At 41.3% G+C, this 27,517-nt stretch overlaps 1 protein-coding gene across 6 annotated transcripts in view; it reads right to left on the minus strand.

Annotated features, from left to right (window-relative positions):
• The window catches only part of LOC112609312 (Golgi apparatus membrane protein TVP23 homolog B), a 59,341-nt gene that overhangs the window by 11,186 nt on the left and 20,638 nt on the right, over positions 1 to 27,517 (minus strand). For 4 of the 6 annotated variants that reach the window (XM_025361871.1, XM_025361875.1, XM_025361870.1 and 1 more), the window contains exons 6-7: positions 25,779 to 25,907; positions 21,693 to 22,871 (exon numbers count right to left, since the gene is read on the minus strand). The exons of 1 other annotated variant lie outside the window; for it this stretch is intronic. In XM_025361871.1, the coding sequence (XP_025217656.1) occupies positions 22,845 to 22,871; positions 25,779 to 25,907 (156 nt within the window). In that variant the 3' untranslated portion in view covers positions 21,693 to 22,844. Of the gene's footprint in view, positions 1 to 21,692; positions 22,872 to 25,774; positions 25,908 to 27,517 lie in introns of those variants that run through there. One more of the 6 variants, XM_025361872.1, reaches the window with a different exon arrangement.

Consider the following 27,517-nt stretch of genomic DNA (forward strand, 5'->3'; position numbering starts at 1 on the left):
GGGGGGGGGCAGGAGCTGGCCGCACGCCCCCCAAAAGCGGGGAAACAAAAAAAAAGCCATCAAAAAAAAAAAAAAAAAAAAAAAAAAAAAAATTGAACTACACGAGATACGATTTTCATGCCGAAAAAGTACTTTGGATTCAGAGGAGAGTGCGAATATGGGTATCGTTATAAATTGTTTTTATTAGTGGAGAATCAGAACCTAGGAAGGCCAGGTGATAGAGGACAAGTCTCTGAATGCCACACTCAAGGAATGGAGACCCTAATGATCCTAAACCCCAGCTTTTACCACGCCCTTCCCTTGCCCCAGGGTCTCCAAATGTCTTCTGGGTGGATTGCAGACCTGAGCAAGGTGAGTGAATGACAGGCACAGTGATAGAGTTTAGATCTGTGTCCCTGCCTGTCTCATGTTGAAATGTAATCCCTAAAGATGGAGGTGGGGCCTGGTATCAGGTGACTGGATCATGAGGGTGGCTTCTCATGAATGGTTTAGCACCATCCCCTAGTGCTGTTCTCCTGATAGAGTTATCACAAGATCTGGTTGTTTTAAAAGTATGTGGCACCTCCACCCCCTCTCTTGGTCCTTCTCCTGCCAAGTAAGATGCCTGCTCCCCTTTTGCCTTCTGCCATGAGTAAAAGCTCCCTGAGGCCTCCCCAGAAGCAGATGTTCCCATGCTTCCTGTACAGCCTACAGAACCGTGAGTCAAGTAAACCTCTTTTCTTTGTAAATTACCCAGTCTCAGGTATTTCTTTAGAGCAATGAGAGAACAGACTAATACACACAGCAAGGCCAAAGGCCACCTGCCGCAGTGCCCAGACAGGAGACAACAGCAAGAATGGAGAAGAAATACAGGTGTTGGTTGTGAAGGAAATCTAGGGGACTTGGTAACGGATGTGACAGGGAGAAGGAAGAGACGGTTAGTACATTAGTTAGCCCAGGCTGTCATAACAATGTTCCCTAGACTGAGTGGATTAAACAACAGAAATGTGTTACTCACCGTTCTGGAGACTGGAAGCCCAAGATCAAGGTGTCAGCAGAGCTGGTTTCCTCTAAGGCCTCTCTCTCCTTGGCTTGTGGATGGCATCTTCTCCCTTTGTCTTCACATGGTCCTTCCTCTGTGTGTAAGTGTGTCCTAATATCCTCTTCTTATGGAACACCAGGCAGACTGAATTAAGGCCTACCCATATGACCTCAGTTTATCTTAATCACCTCTTTAAAGATCCTGTCTCGAAATAGTCACCTTGAAAAGTAATGTGGGGTTAGGACTTCAACATATGAATTTGGGGGTGGGGGTGGACAATTCATCCCTTAAGACTTAGCAATATTATGGTGGGTTTGATTCCAGAAAGACTCCATTTGAGAGGATGGCCACACATCCCAAGTATGAACATCCAGCAGGTGTATCACAGACCTGGGCATAAACTTCAGGAGAGAGGCCTTGGCTACAGGAGACTAGAAGATCCTGCTTGCTTGCCCTACTTCAGCGGGGCATCCCACGGTGTGTGCTGTCTGGGAAAACACAGGCATGGCAACTCACCCCAGGTTTGCAAGCTCAGAAACTCAACTGTATCTATTCAAGTGCTGAACAAGCCCCCCATCAGTCAGTTCCCTTGCCGAGCAAACCCCAAAGAGGCTGCTTTATAAATGAGACTGTCTATTTAAAAATTTACCCACAGAGATTCCTGGCAGGATAATGCACACCAGTCATTTCCATAGGTCACACCTTTCCATGGACTACTTTGCTGTCTACCCTTTCCACCTCCCTGTCACTCCCCAACTGGTAGTAAACTTTCTGTGGCCTGGGACTGTGTCCCACTCAATCTCATAGCTCTTTTCATTCAGTCCTAAATGTACCTAACTAATACGTGTATCTTCCCCAGCATCTAACACAGTTTCTTTCAGGGAGCAGGGGTCAATAAATATGCATCAATAGTTATGCAGAGAAGTGGGTACTGATCTCTAACAGGTTCACAGTAGTTAAGAGCACAGACTTCCATGATCTGCATCTTGTCTTTACCAAGTATTAGGTGTGTGACCGTCCCTGAGTAGAATTAGCTACTCCGTGCCTCAGTTTCCTCATCTTATCCAATAAGGGTGATAATTACTTTTATCATCCACCTCATCAAGTTGTTGTGAGCATTAAATGACTTAATATATGTAGAGGGCTTAGAGTAGCACTCGGTGCACAGTCAACCTATATGAGTGCTGGGAATTGTTTATATCCATCATGTGCTTGACACATTACCCAGGTTGTCTCATTAAACCTCCAAACAATGGTTTGAGGTGGATGTTGCCATCCCACCCTAAAGAGGAGGAAGCCACATCCGATGAAGGTAAGTAACATCCAGATGACTACACAGCTGGCAGGCAGCAGAGACAGAAGGTGAGCTCAGAAGGGCTGAGTCCCACGCCCATTCTCTTCCCACTGCACCATAAGAGAATTGTCACTCAAGAATGTTACCAGCCTCAGCTGGACATGGTGGTTCACACCTGTAATCCCAGTACTTTGGGAGGCCAAGGTGGGTGGATCACGAGGTCAGGAGATTGAGACAATCCTGGCTAACACTGTGAAACCCTGTCTCTACTAAAAGTATTTTTAAAAATTAGCTGGGTGTGGTGGCACATGCCTGTAGTCCCAGCTACTCAGGAGGCTGAAGCAGGAGAATCCTTGCACCCAGGAGGCAGAGGTTGCAGTGAGCCAAGATTGCACCACTGCACTCCAGCCTAGGTGACAGAGCAATACTCTGTCTCAAAAAAAAAAAAAAAAAAAAAAAAAAAGAATGTTCCCAGCCTGTCACAGAGAACCCCATGGGCATTAAGAGTCAGGAGGTGAAGCCAATACAGCATCAAGATCTACCCAAATATAAGGGTGTTCAGAGATGTGATCATGTCCCAAATCCTACTCTATATGGTTGCAATGCTGCATACTGTGTCAACAGCATATCCAAGCTAAAAAGCTTTTCATGTGCATCATCCAGAAGGCATCCCTAGCATTCAGGAGCCCAAAATGTCCCCCTTGGCAAACCATCAGCATGCCAGCAATACCCATGTAACTCCTACATCTGGAAAGCAGATGACAGTTGGGCTCTCAGCAGCTGGTCAACAAAGTAGACTGTGACTAGGACAGGTTGTCACTGTGCCTTAGAGAATCCTAAGCATTCCCATTCCTTTAGCTCTGGGATGACAAACAGACAGTGTCTATGCTAACTCTAATTAATTAAAAGTGACTGTCTAGAATCTGTGTTTTCCAAAGAATTCCATGGCTAAGACTGGGCTCAGTAGAGAAGAGCTCCACGATTGACTAGTGATGTCTGCCCGGGATACAAGAGGGAGAGGAGAACACTAGATGAAGGTTTTCCAATCCCTCCTCAGGCCAAATCACCTTGTGATATGGTTTGGCTCTGTGACCTCATTCAACTCTCATCTTAAATTGTAATCCCTACGTGTTGAGGAAGGGATCTGGTGAGGGCAACTGGATCATGGGAGTGGTTTCCCCCATACTGTTCTGGTGATAGTGAGTGAGTTCTCACAAGATCTAATGGTTTAAAGGTGTGTAGCAGTTCCCCACTCTCTCTCACTCTCCTGCCACCATGTAAGACGTGCCTTGCTTTCCCTTCACATGACTGTAAGTTTCCTGAGGCCTCCCCAGCCATGGAGAACTGTCCATTAAACCTCTTCTCTTTATAAATTACCCAGTCTCAGGTGGTTCTTTACAGCGGTGTGAAAACAGACTAATATACTTTTAATTCACTTAGGTATTGAAGAAGCACCTGGTATCCACATACTACCATACTAGAACATGAAAACATGTATATGACATGATCCCTGCCTTCAAGAAAAGACACACAAAGGTAAGAAACCAAACAAAAATATAAATACAAGCCAAGCACGGAGGCTGCTGCCTGTAATACCAGCACTTTGGAAGGGTGAGGCAGGAGGATCACTTGAGCCCAGGAGTTCGAGGCTGCAGTGACCCATGATCATGACACTGTATTCCAGCCTGGGTGACAGAGTAAGATCCCATCTCAAATATATATATACACACACACACACACACACACACACAAATTATGTGGTAAGCATGGGGAAAATTCTCTTTTAAAACCCTGCCTACTCAGTTTTATAAAGGTTGGGGTCTTCAAGGACTCATTTTTCTCAACATGCCTTAAAAGTACTGTCAGTCAGTGGCCGGGCGTGGTGGCTCACACCTGTAATCCCAGCACTTTGGGAGACCGAGGTGGGTGGATCACAAAGTCAGAACATCAAGACCATCCTGGCTAACATGGTGAAACCCCGTCTCTACTAAAAAATACAAAAAAATTAGCTGGGCATAGTGGCAGGCACCTGTAGTCCCAGCTACTCGGGAGGCTGAGGCAGGAGAATGGCGTGAATCCAGGAGGCAGAACTTGCAGTGAGCTGAGGTCATGCCACTGCACCCCAGCCTGGGCGACAGAGCAAGACTCTGTCTCAAACAAACAAAAAAAAGCACTGTCAGTTGGTGACAGCTGCCTTTTATGGAGGCCAAGCTATGCAAACCAAACTATGAAAAACCTTAAGAGTAAAAGGGACCCTGGATGCCATTTAGCTTGGTCACTTTCCACTATGGAAGCTCCTTCAGCAACAACCCAGCATGCTTGCTCAGTGCCTTCATCTACCAGCTGAGGAAGGCTGCCCACTGCAGCCTGATCAACCATGATTGCTGGAAAGTGTTTCCTTGGACTTCACCAAAATCTTCTTCCTCTCCTTTCCATCCAGCTGTCCTAAACTCTGTCTTTCAGGGCCATACAGAACACAAACAACCCCTGCTCAACATGACAGTTTTTCTAATCTCTATAGGTGGTTTTCATATTGCCCCTCAGTCTTCTCTACTGCCAGTTAAACAGCCCAAGACTTCTAACTATTTTCCAGATGACATGGTTTCAGATCACCCAGCCTCCCCTGGGCTCCCTTTTTTGGGTCATCTTTGATCTTCTCAACTCAGAGAGGATTTCAGGCTCTGTTTAGATTCCTCCTCCCTTTTCCTCTTGTCAGAAATTGCCTCCAAGTAGAAAGCCAAGGCAATTATAGAGTTCATTTCACTTATGTCCATTTTCCCAGGGATCACAATCATATACTTCCTGAAATAAGTTATTTTATGTATCTTGTCCACTTTCTAGTTACTTACAGTGGGAGGATAAGTCTGGTTCTTGTTATCACATTATGGCTGAAACTGGACATCCACACATATTCAAACAAAGCTTTCAACATTTTACCATTAAATGTGATATTATAAACATTACCCTTAATATTGGGGGCAAGCAGGGGTGCTTGATACCACCATGTCTTTACAAAATTATATTGGAGTACCTAGGGAAAGCAGTAAGGCATAAAAACATACAAAGATTGGAAATGAAGGAAAAGAATCTGTCATCATTTACAGTTTCATGTTTGTCTAGATAAAAATCCCAAAATATCTACACAAAAATCCTAAAGTATATACATTTAAAATGAACCTTTAAAAAATGTGATTGCATAAAATACTGCTAATGAAAGCAACAAAAAAACGTGAAGTACCCAAAAATAAAGCTAGCCACAAATGGAAAAGACCTCTATAGAGAAAATTATAAAAACTTTACTTGAAGAAATCAAGGACTTAAGAGACATACAATGTTCATGGATCAGAAGATTCAGTATTGCAAAGATGAGAATTCCCCCTACTTGATATATGGTTTCAATGGAGTTATGATCAAAATTCCAGCAGAGCTTTTTTGGTACTTAACAAGTTGATTATAAAATTATTATAATCTATACTAATTAAGTTCATGGGTATTGGTGTAGGGATATTCAAATAGAGAAATATAATTGAAAAGAGAGGCATAAAAGAGAACCACATATGTAGAGAAAGTTTATGATAGAGTTGGTATTGGAGATCAATGTGAACAGGACAGATATTTCAATAACTGGTTGGCCATATGGGAAATAAAAAGGAATGTGATTATGTGTTAGTCAGCCACGTTGCTGCAATTATGCTGTGTAACAACTTCCCAAATCTCAGTAGCATATAACAACAAACATATATTTGTCACACAGAGGTCTATAAGTCAGTTGTGGCATACTGCAGGTCAGATCAGGTCTACTCCACATGTCTCTCATTCTCTGACCCAAGCTGAAGGAATGTGGCTACCTGGGGCATGCACTTCTCATGTTGCAGGTAAGGAATACACAAGAGTAAATCAAACCACACATTTAAGGTTTCTTATTGTGTGGGACATATATTATATCTGCTCACATTCTAATCACCAAAACAAGTCACATGGTTAAGCTCAAAGACAGTGGGGAAGTCGAGTATATTCTGCCCAAAATGAATCATGGCACAGGTAGGAAGCAAAGAAAGAATTGTGAGCAAATAATACAAATTACTACAGATGCTAACTCACACCATACCAAAAAAATCAATTTGAGGAGGCTTAAAGACATAACTTATGAAACATTTAAGAGAATATAGGAGAATATCTTTATGTTCTTAGGGTAAGAAAGAGATTCACAAATATGAAACATAAAACAGAAGCTATAAAAGATTGGTAATTTTATTTTTCTTTTTTTTTTTTTTTTTTTTTGAGATGGAGTCTCGCTCTGTCGCCCGGGCTGGAGTGCAGTGGCCGGATCTCAGCTCACTGCAAGCTCCGCCTCCCGGGTTCACGCCATTCTCCTGCCTCAGCCTCCCATGTAGCTGGGACTACAGGCACCTGCCACCTCGCCCGGCTAGTTTTTTGTATTTTTTAGTAGAGACGGGGTTTCACCATGTTAGCCAGGATGGTCTCGATCTCCTGACCTTGTGATCCGCCCATCTCGGTCTCCCAAAGTGCTGGGATTACAGGCTTGAGCCACCGCGCCCAGCCAGATTGGTAATTTTAATTAAGAGCCGCTCTTCATGAGAAAATCAAAGTGAGATAAGACATTCACAATATATATCAGCGGCAAAGAATTAGCATTCAGGAAACACAAAGTACCCCCATAAATAAACAAGGAAAAAATAGACCTATTCACACTAGGAACTTGGTATTTGACAGAATGCCATCACAAATCAGTGAGGAATATCTGGATTATTCAGTACAGGATGCTGATACAATTGGCTGTCTACATGGGGAAAGATAAAATGAGACCCCTACTTCACTCTATATGCCAAGATAAATTCTAAATAATTTTAAAAGCTAAATATGAAAAGCAGCATTTTATAACTTTAAAAGAAAATGTAGAGTATCATTTTGCATTGATAAGGAAAGAGTGTTTTAAATGAATATTGAAAAGACAAGTAAGTCATAAAAGTTGGTAAGTTTGGCTACATTTTTTAAAAACATATAAGTTTTTAAAACATGTAAGTCCAAAGACTCCTGGCCAAGCATGGTGGCTCACGCCTGTAATCCCAGCACTTTGGGAGGCCAAGGCGGGAGGATCACCTGAGGTCAGGAGTTCCAAACCAGTCTGACCAACATGGTGAAACCCCCTCTCTACAAAAATACAAAAATTAGCCGGGCATGGTGGTGCACGCCTGTGCACCACCAGAGCGACATTCCCTCTAAAAAGAACAAACTGAACAAACACAAAACTCCCTAAACAATGTTAAAAGTGAAGTTACAGAGCAGAAATTTTTTTGTTGTTGTTTGTTTGTTTATTTTTGGAGACATAGTCTCGCTCTGTCGCCCAGGCTGGAGTGCAGTGGAGCGATCTCGGCTCACTGCAACTTCCCCCTCCCGGGTTCAAGCAATTCTCCTGCCTCAGCCTCCCGAGTAGCTAGAACTATAGGCGCCCGCCGCCAGGCTAATTTTTTGTATTTTAATAGAGGGAGTTTCACTGTGTTGCCCAGGCTGGTCTCGAATGCCTGAGCTCAGGAAGTCCGCCCGCCTCGGCCTCCCAAAGTGCTAGGATTGCAGGTGTGAGCCACGCTGCCTGGCCTTTTGTTTTTTTTTGTTTGTTTGTTTGTTTTTGTTTGTTTTGTTTTGTTTTTTTTGAGACAGAGTCTCACTCTGTCGCCAGGCTGGAGTGCAATGGCACAATCTCGGCTCACTGCAAACTCCGCCTCCCGGGTTCAAGAGATTCTCCCACTTCATCCTCCCAAGAAGCTGGGATTACAGGTGCCTGCCACCACACCCAGCTAATTTTTGTATTTTTGTAGAGACAGTGTTTCACCATGTTGGCCGGGCTAGTCTTGAAGTCTTGACCTCAGGTGATCCACCCGCCTCGGCCTCCCAAAGTGCTGAGATTACAGGCATTAGCCACCGCACCTGGCCAGAAGATTTTTTTTTTTTTTTTTTTTTTGAGACAGAGTCTCGCTCTGTCTCCCAGGCTGGAGTGCAGTGGCCGGATCTCAGCTCACTGCAAGCTCCGCCTCCCAGGTTCCCGCCATTCTCCTGCCTCAGCCTCCCGAGTAGCTGGGACCACAGGCGCCCGCCACCACACCCGGCTAATTTTGTTTTATGTATTTTTAGTAGAGATGGGGTTTCACCGTGGTAGCCAGGATGGTCTCAATCTCCTGACCTCATGACTCACCCGCGTCGGCCTCCCAAAGTGCTGGGATTACAGGCGTGAGCCACCACGCCCGGCCGCCAGAAGATATTTTTAACATGCCAAGAAGACAAAGGATAAATATCCAGAATTTTTCAAAGGTGTCCTATACCCAGTACAAAACGCTGCTGAAGAGAGCTTGGTGCATTTGAAGAACAAAGTGTTTCTTGCGGTTGTAGCACAGAGTGGGGTGTGTGCGTGTGTGTGTGTGTGTTACTCTCACATCTTTACACAATAAATTCCGTTGACTTAGAATGCCCTTTCACCATTTTGTTCCTGGAGTTAGAAAATACCTCATGAAAATTAGCATGACCTTCCTTTATGCGTCTCTGGTTTGCTTTATATTCTCTATCAGACAAATTGTAAAATATTATAATTCACTGAGAGTACCATTTTGCCTCCCACTACTCCCTACTCCCAATATGAGTTTTTCCTGTTTGATTAAACAGCCTTTGAGCATCTGTCACATATCCAGCTCTGTCCTAGGTACTTTAGAATAAAGATGAATGCTTGGTTGTTGCCAGGCTATGCTGTAAATTCTAAGGAAGGGGGTTAAGGACAGGATTCTGGGAGGCAGTATGACGTGATCCCAGAGAGAGGAGAAAAGAAAAGCACATGTTCTAGATGTGTTTAAATTCTCATCAAATAGGAGGTGGTGATGCCATTCTCCTTGATGAGGAAGGAGATATGAAATCAGACACCCAAAGAGGCTTTCCGGAGGACATCCTAATTTTTGATAGATGTTTCCACCATCTGGGTGGCGTCCTCTTCTCCATCCCTCTGTTTTCTCAGAAGCAGCTGCTGGGGTCCCAGAAGGATGCACACAGTGGCTATAGATGCTCACAGATCCACAGTGAAACACTCTTATCTAACCCTGGAAGGTTTTGCTGCTTGAAAACCTTTATGCCTTCATCCTAAGATACAAAGTTGCAAATAGCACCAAGAGCTGGAAACAGATGCCAGCTGAAACCTAAGAACAGACACAGTGTTATGAGCAGTGTCCTACCAGGACCACCACTCGGCTCTTGGCAGCGGCAGCCCTCCTCATGGCTGTTGGCAATGACCATTGCTTCATCTTCTGAAAAGGAAAACTACCCAGTTGGCCAAGCCAGATCTCCAGGAAGGAGGTGTATCTGTCTCCTGCTTTGAGATCAGTCCTTCCACTGCTCTATCCAGGCAGTCCCAGAGAAAGTAATGTGTGAGCTGAATACACTGAAAATCTGTACCTAGCCCAGGGCAGTAGCTGAAACCAGCATGTATACAGTGGCTTTCACCTACACTGTTAAAAGGTGGGTACATGCCCAATAAATGTTTATTGAGTGCCATTAGGTGCCTGGCACTGGGCCATGCACTGACAATGTGAAGGCGAATGAGAAAGATAGGCTTTCTGCTGTCGTAGTGTTTACAGACAACTGGAGGCATGTGATAGTAAATTTTTTGCATCAACTTGGCTAGTACTGAGTTATTTAATCAAACACTGATGTAGGTGTTGTTTGTTTTGAAGTTATTTTATGGATGTGGCTAACATCTACAATCTGTTAACATTAAGTAAAATCGATTGCCCTTTTACTGTGTCTCATCCAGTCAGTTAAAGGCCTTAGGAACAAAACTAAGATATCCCTGAGGAAGTAGCAAGTTGACCTCAAGATTGCAACATCAGCTCTTGCTGAGAGTTCCAGCCTGCTGACCTGCCCTACTGAATCTGGACTTGTCAGTTCCCACAACCACGTAATCCAGCTCCTTGAAATAAATCTCTCTGTCTGTGTGTGTGTGCGTGTGTGCACACGCGCCTGCACGTGCCCGCATTCATCTCTGGCACAAGGAGACCCACATACAAAGGCGGTGTCCTAAGGGGTATGACTGGGGAAACTGCGTATGGTACTTAGCACTGTGAGCCTAAGGCAGACTGTCCAGATCGGAACCTTGGATCCATCATGTACTAGATGCACCATGACCTTGGGTCAACTCCTACATTCTCTAACCCTCAGTTTCCTCATCTGTAAAATGGAGATAGTATCTTCCTCGTAGGGTTATGGCAAAGAGTCAAAGAGATTAAGTACCTTGTGATATTTAAGAAGTTAAATGCCCATGAACAGCACAGCAAGTAAGTATGAAGCCAGGATTTAAACTCAGGTTTGTCTGTGTACTGTGTATGCCCTTTACCCTCTGCCATATCACCTTCCTCTTTGGGAATTACACTTCAGCTATCAGTTCTTTAACAGACACAGTTGCCGTAGACCACTCCTACATTGTTACAGCTTCCACTCTGCACCACAGAGATGCCTCTTAAATGTATACCTTTAGCCTAATCGTAAGGTTGAGTTCCAGGTTTCCACTGCACTTTGCTACTTTGATATGATCCATTGGCTTCAAATCTGACATATCTTAAATTCAAGCTCATCATCGAAGCCTCACCATTGACAAGTCCTGGCTTCACCTCTCTCTAGTTACACGACCCCGGGAAAGCTACTAAACCCCCAATGCTCAGTTTCCCCACTTGTTAAATGGCAGGGTTTGCTGAGATCAGGAAAGTAGACACATATCACACATAGTTCGTACGTCTCTCTGTGTCTACAGTACCTGTCTTGATGTCTGGTACATTGTGGGTATTTTATTGTACTTATTTGTTCAGCATCTATTCATTCCCTGGCACTGATTTTGACTAATTTCACAATAAGATGCAGGATTAGTCCTGAGTATATTGGGTGCTCCAGTACGCGTTTATTTCATTTACATCATATGTTCCTATATTGCCATCTAGAGGACTAAGTGCAAGTTACAAGCAAGAGGGAACCGGGGCTTGTGCAGAAAGGCAACATCCTAGAAGAAATGTTTAAAAAACATTAAGACTCATCCGCAGCAGTTTGGATTTCAACAATTATGTGAAAAAAATAAATAACAGGATGTGTTTTAACTATAAATTAGAAATGAATGCTATAGTAAGTTACCGGCTCATAAACTTATGATCTCTGTTACATAAAATTTATAGGAGGTCATTGGTTTGAATTAAGTCCTGCACTAGGCCGCAGTAGACCAAACCAAAATGGAGTTACTCACGGTAAAGTTCCAGGCCACCAAGCCAAAACTACGTTGTTTACCTGACCTTCCAAGAAATCAGGAGAGAGAGGGAGATAATAGCCACATCTCCAAACAGCCAGTTTTAGCCTGCCTGATAAGGAAGTCCCCTCTACTTTAACCTTTACCAGGAAAGCAATTTTGAAACAACCAATCCACTTTGTGTTCTTTGTTTCTGCATTCTTCAGCCTTTTTCTGCCTGTAAATACTCATTGCACATGTTTCAGAGCAAAGCCCAACTCCCATGAATCATTCTTTGCTCCGTTAAATTTATTTTGTTTAAAGTTTTTCTTCTATCATCTCTAACTTGTTCTAAACAAAATAAAAAATAAAATAAAATCAGCATTCTTTCCTGTAATTGACTGCTTTGCTACTTTTGGATTATCCATGCCATATACTAGATGAGAATCTAAATTAAAGAGGAACTACTTAACTAGGGGTTAGGTCTCCTGACTGCTCCACCTTTAGCTTAGTAATTCGGTTTTCCACCTGAGCAAGTTACTATTATCGAGTGCTTACTGTGGGCTTGGGACTATACTGAACATTTTATATGAGTTATCTCATTTAATCCTCACAAGCTCCTCCCATCTCGAGGGTATTTATTTGTGCTTATGACTCTGAGCCTGCAGCCTCATCTGTAAAAATGGGGTAAGTGACTTTCTCAAAGTCTAAAAAAGGATATTGAACTGGATCCACAACTCAGATCTGCCTGAATCAAATACAAGTTCTTAATGATTAGTTTACAAAACACAACAGCTTCTGCATTCTAAGAAAGTCACAAGGATGAAACAATTCGTGGAAAGCACTTTTTGGAGAAACAACAACGTTTGAATGCTTTCATAACGGAATGTTCACACAAAAAATAGGTGTAAAGTGGTGTATATTCTACTGGGATAACCAATCACTTTATAAAAGCATTCAGTAAGGGTTGCTTTTTCAGTAAACAGTAGTGGTATCTTCTCTTTCAATCTGATTCCAGGTTTGTCAATTTTGTTAATCTTTTCTTCAAATAACCAACTTCTAGTTTTGTTGATTTTCTCTATTGTTTTTCCAGTCTTTATGTTTTTTATTTCCTTTCTAATCTATTATTTCCTTCCTTCTGCTTACTTTGATTTACTATGGTCATCTTCTAGTTTCTTAAGATGAAAGGTGAGACTGTTGATTTGAGATCTCTTCTTTAAAAAAAAAAAAAAAACTTTACAGTTACAGATTTCTCTATAAACACTGTTATAGCTGCATCCCATAAGTGTTGGTATGTTGTGTTTCCATTTTCATTAATCTCAAAATACTTTCTAATTTCCCTTGTGATTTCTTCTTTGACCCATTGATTATTTAGCAGTATGTTGTTTAATTTTCTCATCTTTGTGAATTTCCCAAATTCCCTTGTGTTATTCATTTCTAATTTAATTCCATTTTGACCAAAGATTATACTTTGTATGACTTCAATTATTTTAAATTTATTGAAGCCATACTTTGTATGACTTCAATTATTTTAAATTTATCGAAGCCTGTTTTATGGCCTAACATGCAATCTATCGTGGAGAATGTTCCATGTGCATTTGAGTAGAATGTGTATCCTGCTATTGTTGGACAGAGTCTCTACAGATGTCTGTTTGGTTTTTGTTTGTTTGTTTGCTTGTTTTTTGAGACAGACTCTCACTTTGTTACCCAGGCTGGAGTGCCGTGGCGTGATCTTGGCTCACCGAATCTTCCGCCTCCCAAGTTCAAGTGATTCTCCTGCCTCAGCTTCCTGAGTAGCTGGGATTACAGGCATGCACCACCACACCCGGCTAATTTTTGTATTTTTCGCAGAGACGGGGTTTTACCATGTTGGCCAGGCTGGTCTCGAACTCCTGACCTCAAGTGACTTGCCCACTCCAGCCTCCCAAAGTGCTGGGATTACAGACATGAGCCACCGTGCCCAGCAGATTTAGTTTGTTTATAGTGCTGTTGAATCCTCTTTTTCCCAGTTGATCATCTGCCTACTTCTATGCATTATTATAAATGAAGTGTTGATGTCTCCAGCCACTATTGTTAGATTTTCTGACTTCTTTACCTTTAACTAGCAAAGACACTCAGTTTTTCTTTCTAAATAAGAATTATCATTATCAAGTGCTTACCATGTACCTGGGACTATGCTGACTCTTTCACATGGATTATCTCATTTAGTTATTAATAATTATTAACAGTATATTGTTATGCCAGGCTCAGAAGCTCATGCCTGTAATCCCAGCACTTTGGGAAGCTAAGGCAGACAGCTCACCTGAGGTCAGGAGTTTGAGATCAGCCTGGCCAACATGGTGAAATCCCATCTCTACTAAAAATACAAAAATTAGCCTGGTGTGATGGTGCAGGCCTGTAATCCCAGCTACTCAGGAGGCTAAGGCAGGAGAATTGCTTGAGCATGGGAGCGGGTGGTCACAGTGAGCTGAGATAGCGCCACTACGCTCCAGCCTCGGTGATAGAGTGAGACGCCATCTCAAAAAAAAAAAAAGTAAATTAATTGTTAATAATTATTAAATCGTTTAGTTTTGTCAGCTTTTGTTTCCTGTGTGGGATTTTTTAAGTGCATATTTGTTTTTAAGTGTTATGTCTTTCTGATGGATTGGTCCTTTTATCAGTATGTGATGCCCTTCTTTGTCCCTTGAAACAATTTTTGCCTTAAAATCTACTTCGTTTGATATTAGCATAGTCACTCCAGCTATCTTTTCATTACCGTTTGCATGGTATATCTGTTTCTATACTTTTACTTTCTACCTGTTTGTGTCTTTGAATCTAAAGTGTGCCTCTTGTAGACAGCATATAGTTGGATCATGTTTTTTGCCAATCTGTTTTTTTGTGGGGTTTTTTTGGTTTTTTGGGTTTTTTTGGTTTTTTTTTTTTTGGTTTGGTTTGGTTTGGTTTTGTTTTTTTGAGATGGAGTCTCACTGTCACCCACGCTGGGGTGTTGTGGCGTGATATCAGCTCACTGCAACCTCCACCTCCCAGGTTCAAGCGATTCTCATCCCTCAGCCTCCAGAGTAGTTGGGATTACAGGCACCCGCCACCATATCCAGATAAATTGTAATTTTAGTAGAGATAGGGTTTCACCATGTTGGCCAGGCTGGTCTTGAACTCGGGACCTCAAGTGATCCGCCCACCTCAGCCCACCTGGGCCTCCCAAAGTTCTGGGATTACAGGCATGAGCCACTGTGCCCAGCCACCTATCTGTCTTTTGATTGAAATATTTAACTGGTTTTCTTCTAATATAATTACTGATAAGGTGGGAGTTATTTGTGGGATATCTGCTCGTTTCCTTTCATGCATCTTATGTCTTTTGATTTCATTTCTCCACTACTTCCTTTTGTATTAAATAGGTATTTTCTAGTATATCATTTTAATTTCCTTCTTGTTCCTCTTATTGTATTTTTTGAGTTTTTTTCTTAGTGGTTGTCCTAGGGACTATGATTAATATCTTAACATAATCTAAGTTCAGATTAATGCCAAGCTAATTTCAGTAATGCTCGAAAACTTTAGTATAGCTCTATTCCCTCCCTCCTCCTTTGTGCTATTATAATCGTACAAATTGCATCTTTATAAGTTATAACCCTATCAACATTATTTCATAAGAATTGCTCTATGTAGTTGTCTTTTGGGTCAGACAGGAAAAGAATTACAAACAAAAATAGATTTATACTGTATTTCATATTTACCTATGTAGTTACCTTTAATGATGCTTTTTATTTCCTCTTGTGGATTGGAGTTATTGTCTAGTGTTCTTTCATTTCAGCCTGAAGGACTTCTTTTAGCATTTCTTGTAAGGCAGGTCTGCTAGCAGTGAATTCTCTTAGTTTTTATCTGGGTGTGTTTTAATTTCTACTTTTTTTTTTTTTTTTTTTTTTTTTTTGAGAGGGGGTCTCACTCTGTCACCCAAGTAGGAGTGCAGTGACACAATCAGGCCTCAACCTGCCAGACTCAAGTGATCCTCCCACCTCAGCCTCCTGAGTAGCTGGGACCACAAGCACACGCCACCACACCCAGTTGTTTGTTGTATTTTTTGTAAAGATGGCTTTTTGCCATGTTGCCCAGGCTGGCCTCAAATTCCTGGGCTGAAGCAATCCTCCTGCCTCAGCCTCCTAAAGTACTGGGATTACAAGTGTGAGCCACCATGCTCATCCTTTCTTATAGTTTTGAAGGATAGTTTTGCTAGATCTAAAATTCTGTTTTCTTTTAGCACTTTGAATATGTCATTCTACAGCCTTCTGACCTCTGTAGTTTCTGATGAGTGGTAGGCATTTAATCTTATTGAGGATCCCTTATATGTAATAAGTTGTTTTCCTCCTGCTACTTTAACAATTCCTTTTGTCTCTGGCTTTTGACAGCTTGATTGTAATGTGCTTAGTAATAGATCTCTGAGTTTATCCTACTTATAATTTGTTGAGCTTCTTGAATGTGTAGCTCATGTATTTCATTGAATTTGGGAAGTCTCAGTCATTATTTCTTCAAATATTATTTCTGCTTTTTTCTCTCCGTTTTCTGGAACCCCTATAATGCATATGTTAGTAACTTGATAGCATGCCACAGATCCCTCAGGCTCTGTTCATTCTTCATTCTTTTTTCTTCCTGTTCCTCAGACTGGATAATTCCTATTTGTCTTATTCTCAAGTTTGCTGATTCTTCTGCCTGTTTATATCTGTAAACCCCTCTAGGAAATTTTTCAATTATAATTTTTTAGCTCCAGAATTTCTTTCATGATTTCTGTTTACTGATATTTTCACTGTTTACACATTATTTTCCTTTCTCATGTTCTTTGTCCATGGTTTCCTTTAGTTTTTTAAGCATATTTAAAGGTTGACAAACTTTTTGTTTAGTAGATCTAATGTCTGGGTTTTCTCAGGGATGGTTTGTTTTCTGGGTTTTTTTCCCCCATATATAGGCAGACATAATTGCTGTTTCTTCACATCTTTTGTTGTTGTCGAAAACTGGAAAATTTAAATAATATGAGGTGGCAACTTTGCAAATCAGATTTGTCCCACACCCCCCACCCTTGTAGGGTTTGTTACTATTTGTTGTTGTTATTTTTATTGCAATGGTGGTATGTCTAGTACCTTTCCAGGACTAATTCTGTTTACTCTGTATTCTTTGTCATGTTGCAGTCACCGAAATCTCTGCCTGGTTACTTTAGTCTTGAGCATGTGATTAGACAGGGATTTCCTTAAGTGATTGAAGCAGTAAGTCTCTCACCTTTACCTGACTTTCTAGCTCCCGAGAATATTTTGGCACTTTTCAAAGCCTCCATAGACATCACACTCCCCTTATTTTTAAGTTTTCTGGCCAGTCTCTCATTTGTCCCAGCTAGCATAGCCATGTCAGGCAACTGTGCTGTTTAAATAATTGCCACCAATTGTTTCTGACAAACAACCTGAGGATACTTTCCTCACTGAGTGACCTGAGTTGGGTTAAATGAAGACAAGCCCTGTGATTGGGACTATTCCAGGGAGCTGCCAGGCAGGTCAAGGAGTGACAAATCTCCGGGGATGGGGCTTCTTGGATAACTCCAAATCTATCTTAGAGGGACTCTAAATTCATTCAGTGGCTTCTAGGCTACTGGTTTTCACTGCTACTGTGGTCTCAAGGTTGCTGATTTTCAAGGCTGCTGTGGAGGTGAAAAGAAGAAGATGGGGACAGGACAAGTTAAAACACTACAAAGCTTACTGATCATACAGAGATTCAGCCTTTTTCTCAAACACATTTTCTTTGGGTTGTTGCAATCCTTTGGTTAATTTCCAGAGTTTCAAAAAGTTTATTTTGATCACTTCTGCCAGTGTACTCGTTGATTTTATGCAGAATCAGATATTCAAAGATCCATACTCCACCATTCTGGAAATGTTTCTCTAGGAATTTTTTTTTTTTTTAATGAGATGTATAGGATTTCTCTTAAATTAATATAAGCAGCATCTACTACATTCACTTAGAACACTAGACATTACCACCCATGATAGACCATCTAAATGAGAAAATTGCTTCTCTTATTTCACAGAATGTCCATGCTGATTTCCAAAGCACATGGCATCTACCTTCAGTAAACAACACAGAATATTAGAACACCAGAGTTCAAGTTCATGTCTATCCACTCTCCAGCTCCAACTAAAAGGGCCTAAGGGACAGACTGTTCATCAATGACTGTAGACTAATGGTTTTCACCCCTTCAGGCTCACAGCCACTTTTTATCAGAAATATTTTAAAACATGTTTTATTATTCTAAAACACAAACAATATAACTTAACCTCAGGCATATTTTTAATCATCTATCATGATTAAAGGTATCTTTAATATCTAACTGTAATGTAACAGAGAAATAAAAGAAAGCAACTTATGATAGTATGTAATTCAATCTAGAAATGGCCAAAACTCCTGATGACACAATAATTAGGTGCTTGCATATGTACATATAATTACCATTAATGTGCCCACTACAAATGCAGACTACTGCAGTACTTTTGACCTGGAACTCAAATGCCACAAGCAATGTTGCCACTAGTGAGTTTTTAAAATGATAGAAAACTCTTGGTTACGTACTGAACAAAGACTACAACCTTCCCTCACTTAACTGGTAATTGCATTTTTGGGCAAATCAAGTATTGCAGATCTGCAACAACAAAAATATGAAATGGAATTATAATATACACTCAAAAAATTATTGTCGATGTCCACCAGTCAGAGATCGTGAGGAACAGATCTGATTGAGTCGAGTTGGGTTTATCAGTACGCTTTTGCACAAGAGAGATCACATACCATGGGGAACCATGGGGTGCCTCAGTATGGGAGTGCTGGGAAGGGCTTTTTATAGGATTTGGGGTTGTGTTGGGTGATTTCAAGAAGGGCTCCATGAATCCTAGTTTTACTCTGGATTGAGTACTTTCAGAAAGCAAGGGCAATTCTAAATGAGTGTAAATATTAAAATTTTTAATCTAGGAGGAAGAAGGAACACAGTGATCCAATGGGTAATGAACCAACTATCACACATGTAAGCCAAGAGACAGGAATGTTTGGTCGCTCTATGATTTACACAGAATCTAAGTTTAACATGACTATGGAGTGTCTTAATTTTTGTCTTCCTCCACCACATTCAGAGTGGCCTTGTCAGATGTTGGTGTTCTATAAAATTGTTTATATTCAACAGAATAGCCTAGCCATTAGCGCCAGGTCAGCTTCCAACTGACAGCTGTAAGGGTTGCTTTTCTTTTCTCATTATAAACAAGATTTCCATGTACATAATTATTCAGCGAGGTACAAAGAAGTCATGAGATACAGGATAATTCTTTGCTGTCTAAAACTGTCCTATGCTATTCAGGCACCCAGCATCTCTATTCACTTTCATTCACATTTCATTGGCCATTGTTCACTCACATTTCATGGCCTCAGACGAATTAAGGAAGCTGGGAAATGTAGAACAAATGGAACGTTTAGTGAGCATTACTATCTCTACTATATGCAACCTTCAATAAATTATTTTACTTCTCTATTAGTTACCTACCTGTAACATGAGGTTACATGGTACATAATTGTCATTTTTCCCTCTTGGGGAGAATCATACCAGATAATACATAAAAGAATTTTAATAAGCTCTAAGAGTTACACAGATTTTAAAAGGCCCATAGTACCTATATGTTGGAATTAATGTGCCATCACCTCTGCGTGCGCACACACACATCTTTACCTATCTATTTAGAGGTCTGGGTCAAAGAATACTCTGGGAGATGTGGAATTAGAATGTGATTTTACTAGGGCTAGGCGCGGTGGCTCACACCTGTAATCCCAGCACTCTGGGAGGCTGAGACAGGCGGATCACCTGAGGTCGGGAGTTCAAGACTAGCCTGACCAACATAGAGAAACTCCATCTCTACTAAAAATACAAAATTAGCCGTGGTGGCGGACACCTGTAGTCTCAGCTACTTGGGATGCTGAGGCAGGAGAATCGCTTGAACCAGACAGGTGGAGGTTGCAGTGAGCCACGATCGTGCCACTGCACTCCAGTCTGGGCAACGAGAGCGAAACTCTATGTCAAAAAAAAAAAGTGATTCTACTTTCATTTTACTAGCACCATTCAGTCAATTCACCTGTATCCAAGGCTGACCAGGGACAATAGAGAGGAAAACCACTTATCCTCAGTTTCTCCTGATTTCTTCAGTCTTGATGAAATGATTAAAGTGTCAGATTTTATTTTCCAAAGAGTATCTCCCATCCCACATACTCTTATTATAATGTAATCTTAACACTCCTCTCATCAAGTACTGGGCTCTATGTACCCTTCTATTGAAGCTGGATGGACCTTGGTTATTGCTTCATCCAATGAAGTATGACAGAAGAGACATAATGTGAATTCCAAGACTAGTCATTAAAATGCCATGCACTTCTCTTGCTCTCTTGGAAGACTCATTGTTAGAACCCAGTGCCAGGTTGTGAAGAAGTCAAATGTGCCCTCAGGGAGAAACTACACAGTGTAGGTGTTCCAACCAACAGCCTAGCTGACGCCACAGCTGACAGCCAATGTCAACCGCCAGGTCAGTGGCTGAAAAGCTCCATGCCACTTCCTGGCTCCTGCCCCAGCCATCACCGTGCTCCATCCAAATTCCTGTCCTACAGAATTTGTGAGCATAATAAAATATCTTGTTTTTCACCAGTACCAGTAATTCTGGGGGTGGAGTTTTATGTAGCAACAGCATCTGGGACAGTGCAACTCAGTGGCAACTATAATATTCACTTAAGTACTACATAAAGATCAACTATGTATTTACTAAATTATTACATCTCTAATACTGTACTAACAACTGGAGTGTACTGTACTAACAACTCCAGTTAGTACAATATGGAAAGTTAGTACAAATGGAAATAATCATGGATAATGCTCAAAAGTGCACTGTATTGACAAGAATCCAGTTAGGCTATGAGCAACAGAGAAGTCAGAACAATAATACTTGAAGAAGATAGTTCCCTTCACTTTTATTAAAAGTTCAGACAGCTGGCCAGGCATGGTGGCTCACGCCTGTAATCCCAGTACTTCGCGAGGCCGAGGCGGACGGATCACGAGGTCAGGAGATAGAAACCAGCCTGGCTAACACGGTGAAACCCCATCTCTACTAAAAATACAAAAATTAGCCAGGCGTGGTGGCAGGGTGGTAATCCCAGCTAGTAGGGAGGCTGAGGCAAGAGAATCGCTTGAACCCAGGAGGCAGAGGTTGCAATGAGCCGAGATCACACCACTGCACTCCAGCCAGGGCGACAAGAGCAAAAGCTCTGTCTCAAAAAAAAAATTCAGACAAGCAGTTCAGGGATGCTATACACAAGATGGGATTCAGACAGTATCTACCTCATTTATCTGCCATTCACAAAACGAAGCCTTTACCACATAGTCCAAGATGGCTGCTCTAGTTCCTGCACTGTGTCTACCTTTCAGGAAAAAGGGGGAAGGGATGGGCATGCCTCCTCCTTTTAAGGATACTTCCTGGAAATGTATCCATTGGCCCGAACTCGGTCATGTGGCCACACCAAGATACAGCGATAAACTTTGGGAAAGGTTATCTTTATTCCAGGATGCCATGCCCTAGCTAATTAGGTGGTAAATCTATAAAAGGGGAAAAATGAGTATTAGGGAATACATGGTAGCTCCTGCCACACGCATATTCTAAAATTCAGTTGTTACTTGGTTTAGGATTACAGTTCAAATAACACAGTTATCTGAAAGAACTATACCAATGTATCCTCTGTTAGACTCTCAATCCTAAAGATTTAGGTTAGATCTTTCAGATTAAATTTTAAAATGTCTTCAGTGCAGTATCAATTCTTCTCACCAGACAGAACAGCTGAGTATAAGTAAAATAAACAAACTCTTAACAAATTATTAATTTTTAAGAAAGGAAAAGGCATTTAGAGCAAATATTTTCTCTAAAAATACTAATATATCGTGTTTTATATCCTACAGATATTCCTGTAATCTGTTTTCCTTAGGAAAGTCACTCAATAACCGGAAGTTCTGTTAAATCGTCTAAAGTATTACATATTTGTCATGAGGATTAAATGAGATTACACATGTCAAATGCCTTGTAAACAGTAGAATTTTATACAAATATAAAGTTTTGCACCTTCAAAGCTATCACTCCAATAAGACACTTATTCAATTAAACAAATAATCTTAAAAACTATTTTAACAATGTACAAATATATTCACAACATAATCTGCTGATTAAGACTTCAACAGTTTATAATACCTACAACAGAATTTACAAATGCCTACAATAGTTTGTAGATTGGTTTACAGTTACACAGAATGCTTTAAGAAATACCATTAATACAAATGCATAATTTACAATATCCCCATTATAGCAAGAAAAAAAAATAGATTCAGAAAATAAAATGTCTTTTAGGCATTTATTATGCCAGGTATGTAAATGATTATTCTCATTATGACATGAGAATAATGCTCTTTTAGTGGTAAAAGATCTATTAGCTCAAGGTCCACTGAAGAGCTTTCAATCTAGCTATCCTTTCTGTAAAATAAATAGAACAGCAGCAATCTCTGGGTATTCCTTAAACAAACGATGATGATTCCACTTATATTAACTGGGCCTTAAGTAAATGACTTCTTACAAATAAAAATAAGATTTTAGAAAGTAGTTAATACCACTGGCCCTAATTGTTTTCACTTGCTTGTATATGTCTAAGAAATTTCCCCATGAAGTACATATTAAAAACTAACAATAATTTCTAACTTATACATAAGCCAAAGTGCTCACTCTTACCATGGAAGCAAAATTTACTCCTGAAAATCATCTACAGAAATAATATGTAAACACATAGAGCTTTGAGACAGACTAAGAACATCCTCCCATGTTTTATGGATCAAAATGCAAAGGTCTCCATTACCTATGTAAATGAACACTTTCATTAACTTGAGATATACTGATACTACATGGCTGTGTGCATACCTATGGAACATGTGCATACCTACACCACAGAATAAATCTTGACAATGTTTCTAGTGCCAACATATACTTTCTAGCCCCAAATGCTGGAAAGGAAATAAAAACTTAACATGAAAACTATTTTTCCTTTTTATAAATAAAGTTTTTAAGTGGAAAAACAAAGCCAACACTCCTCGTTGCAACATGGACTAAGCTCTAAAAGGTTCAGAGTCAAGAATCTCTTCAGTTGTTCCCCCAATGTAACAAAGCACATTAAGTTTTGTCTATTCAGGAAGTCTGATCATCTCCAGTGTTCTGCAAAAGACAAAAAAAAAACAACTCCGTAATATCAAAGTTATTTCACTTCACACACCATGGACTTCAAGGCTTATGCCTAGGAAAACATTCTATATTTCTAAGCAGAGCATTACCTTACATACAATGGCCCAATCACATTAAAAAGTAGACATGCCAGGACAGGAGCGGTGGCTCACGCCCTGTAATACCACCACTTTGGGAGGCTGAGGTGGGCGGATCACAAGGTCAGGAGAGAGAGACTATCCTGGCTCTAACACGGTGAAACCCCGTCTCTACTAAAAATACAAAAAATTAGCTGGGCATGATGGCGGGTGCCTGCAGTCCCAGCTACTCGGGAGGCTGAGGCAGGAGAATGGCATGAGCTCAGGAGGCAGAGCTTGCAGTGGGCCAAGATCACGCCACTGCTCTCCAGCCTGGGTAGAAAGAGCGAGATTCCGTCTCCATAAAAAAAAAGTAGACACGCGCTACTGAAGTAAACCCATGGATACCATCATCCACCCAGCTGTCCGGTTTGTCCCATTTGAGCAGATGCCAGTACCATGTAAGACACTAACCCTATCCATGTTATGCCAGGTTTAAGGTTTAATTTCACCTGTATTCCATGTCCCTCTCCAGACCTTCAGAAACACTGAAAATTCTAAGGATAAAAACCTAATAAGTACATACATGAAAGTTACCCTAAGGTGGACCACAGTAAAGGTATACTGGGACCATGCAAATATCCTTCAGAATGAGATGATCATGTCCCTACGTGAATATTCACTTTCTCTACTTTTCATCTTCTGGAAGAGAAACTGTACAGTAGCATAAAAAGAACAATAAATTTTGAGTACGAAGGGCTGGGTTTAAGATCTAGCTTTGTACCACTTATTAGCTGTATAATCTTAAGTAAATAATTTAATTTCTCAGGGCTTTAGTTATCTAAAATGTAATCCCTGGATCAGCACCCTCAGTACCACCCAGAAACTTGGGAGAAATGCAAATTATGAGACCCTACCCCTTGATCTACTGAATAAGGAGTCTGGAGGTGGAACTCAGCAATCTTGTGCCCTCTAGGTGATTCTCATGTATGTTCGAGTTTGAGAATCCCTGTCCTATATAACATCACTTGCCCAACCTACTGTACTAACCAAATGCAAGGTATTACCCATATAAAGACCTTGTCACTTTTCTTTTTTTTTTTTTTTTTGAGACGGAGTTTCGCTCTTGTTGGAATAAGAGCGAACTCCCAGGCTGGAGTGCAATGGCGCGATCGCAGCTCACCACAACCTCCGCCTCCCGTGTTCAAGAGATTCTCCTGCCTCAGCCTCCCTAGTAGTTGGGATTACAGGCATGTGCCACCACACCTGGCTAATTTTATATTTTTAGTAGAGATGGGGTTTCTCCATATTGATCAGGCTGGTCTCGAACTCCCGACCTCAGGTGATCTGCCCGCCCCGGCCTCCCAAAGTGCTGGGATTATAGGCATGAGCCACCGCACCCGGCTGACCTTGTCACTTTTCCCAAGAGATTTAACCAATAATTATTTACCTACGACGACTACTCATCCTCCTGAAAACCCTGATGTTGGGGTATTATAGTAAAATCCTTATGTTCTAGGGGGAAAAAAACATCTGAGTACAAATGTTATGGTCCTATTGTGATTCAACTGTTCTCCCTAAAACCATACAACATACAGGCTGGGCGCGGTGGCTCACACCTGTAATCCCAGCACTTTGGGAGGCCGAGGCGGGCAGATCACGAGGTCAGGAGATCGAGACCATCCTGGCAACACAGTGAAACCCCATCTCTACTAAGAATACAAAAAAATTAGCCGGGTATGGTGGCTGGTGCCTGTAGTCCTAGCTACTGGGGAGGCTGAGGCAGGAGAATGAGGCGGGGCTTGCAGTGAGCCAAGATCGTGCCACTACATTCCAGGCTGGGTGACAGAGCAAGACTCCGTCTCAAAAAAACCATACAACATACATTCTTCAAGGATATTCACTTAAAGCTCCCATAATTAATGAAAAACAACTGAACTTAAAAGTAATTTTTAAAAAATAAGTTATTGGCCGGGCGCGGTGGCTCAAGCCTGTAATCACAGCACTTTGGGAGGCCGAGACGGGCGGATCACGAGGTCAGGAGATCCAGACCATCCTGGCTAACACGGTGAAACCCCGTCTCTACTAAAAAAAAAAATACAAAAAACTAGCCGGGCGAGGTGGTGGGCACCTGTAGTCCCAGCTACTCGGGAGGCTGAGGCAGGAGAATGGCGTAAACCCAGGAGGCGGAGCTTGCAGTGAGCTGAGATCTAGCCACTGCACTCCAGCCTGGGCCACAGAGCGAGACTCCGTCTCAAAAAAGAGTAAATAAATAAATAAAAAATAAAAAAATAAAAAATAAGTTATTATCAATGATAGTTTATCCTTCCTGGCTTTAAAATAATTTTAGGATACTGATAATACACTTCCAGAATGTCTTGAACACCCCCAAAGAGCAATTAAAACATCTTTATCTTTATATTTAAATAACTAAATGCCTTTTAAAAACTTCTGTTCAGGAGCATTTCATAAAAATTAAACTATGGGCCAGGTGCGGTGGTTCACGCCTGTAATCCCAACACTTTGGGAGGCCGAGGCGGGAGGATCACGAAGTCAGGAGATCAAGACCATCCTGGCTAACAAGGCGAAACCCCATCTCCAGTAAAAATACAAAAAAATTAGCCGGGCGTGGTGGCGGGCACCTGTGGTCCCAGCTACTCGGGAGACTGAGGCAGGAGAATGGTGTGAACCCGGGAGGCAGAGCTTGCAGTGAGCCAAGACTGCGCCACTGCACTTCAGCCTGGGCGACAGAGCAAGACTCCGTCTAAAAAAAAAGATTAGAAATAATTGCATCAGTTACTGATCACATCCAGAAAACACTTACTTGTCGTAAGAACTGCTTTCCAAAATATGAAGTAGCCATGCTGGTTAAATTCTTTCTGCTGCCCACCTTACACCTGATGTAACCATACAGGTTGGCACCTTGTAGCACCACACCCATGATAACCACCGCCTGGGACAAGGGAAAAAATAATCAGTGGTTACTGAAATTGACCTTTCTCTGTGCCATAAATGAGACAAGGCAGATTGTCATGAGAAAGAGAGGGAAGAGGAAGCTCTGCAAAGCCATGATTGTGCCAGTGAGACTTTTCCAGAGACAGCTGCCAGAATAGACCCAACTGATAGTCGCTCTGCACAAGGCATGAGTCATTCACCCAGCAGGTATTTACTGAACACAACCGCTCTATGTGCCAGGCACATACTAGCTGCTGGGCATGCAGTGAAGGGGGAGCTTTCTTGCTCTCTGTTTCCCACTGGTCTGTGAGTAAAGTTAGGAAAAGTAAATGAGACTCAGGAAAGGCTCAAATGTTAATTATTCCTGTAAGAATTACAAAAGAACAGTCAAGAGGTAGATCAAGTCCAATAAACTGAGAGCAGGCAGGGGTGAATCTCTGCTCTATGTGACAAGTGGCTTCTAGTAGAGGGGATGCAATGCCCTAAGGGAGCAATCAACAGATGCCTGCCTTAACTGCGAAGGGAGACCGCTCCAAGGGGAACTGTACTTTTGCAGAGCTGTTTGTTCCTCTGAGTTTCTTTTTCTCACCTATGGTGATCCCACTAGGATCAATGAGAAGTGAGAAAAAGAAACTCAAAACCCATTCTTTAAAAATTTCTAATTAATCTCAATTAGAAAAATTAAGACAATGTGAGGAATTCCCATGGTTAAAGATTCTAATACAGTGATCAGCAAAGTTCTTCTGTAAAGGGCCAAATCATAAATATTTTAGATCATACGGTCTCTGTTGCAATTACTCAACTCTAATGTTCTAATCCAAAGGCAGCCATAGATGATATATAAATGCACAAGGCTGTTTTTCAATAAAAACTTACAAAAACAGGTGTCGGGCTGAATGTGGTCTGCAGGCCATAGTTTGCCAACCCTTGTTCTGGAATAAACAGCTCAGCGACCATTCTACTCTTTTATATCTGTGACAAGCAAAGGAGCTCAATGAAATGTCTTTTTCCAATCTAGATTTATTCTCCTTACCCTTAACAAGATGTATGGCTGATTTTAATGTTTAATTAATAGATTTAAATGTTTGATTAATGAACAGGTTCACATTCCTAGTAAAAGACGAGGAGGTGATACTTTCTGTTCTAAACTTATGTTTCATGGAATTAAACGTGTTAGTGTAATAAGAAGTTGCTAGTTACCTACATAAACATAAAACTGTGTCTTTATTTGAATAAATGTCCTTTTAACTTCCCATGCTTCTCAAATAGTGGCGCTGCTGGGTATGTATATATCAACATGCCAGGGTAACCTGAATTCACAGACCAATCACAGGTCCTGCTAAGGCATCAATTTACTCATTGGCAACAAATGTTAAAATCTGTAAGTTAAACTTCTGGTTTAAGATGGTGCAGTAAAGTCAGGCATGAAGATCTTCCTCCCCTTAAGGTATAAACAGCAAACAGCGTTTTTAAAAACGCAAATAAACTAATACCAACAAACATAAAAAAGGGCTGGTGGCCGAAGAGCCAGCCTGGAGCAGCTCTACACAGCTCCACACTCTCCAAAGAAGCTCTAAGGAAGATTTCACTAATAATTGCCATCCCCAG

The sequence above is a fragment of the Theropithecus gelada genome, chromosome 16, assembly GCF_003255815.1.
Source record: "Theropithecus gelada isolate Dixy chromosome 16, Tgel_1.0, whole genome shotgun sequence".
In the NCBI taxonomy this organism is placed as follows: Eukaryota; Metazoa; Chordata; class Mammalia; order Primates; family Cercopithecidae; genus Theropithecus; species Theropithecus gelada.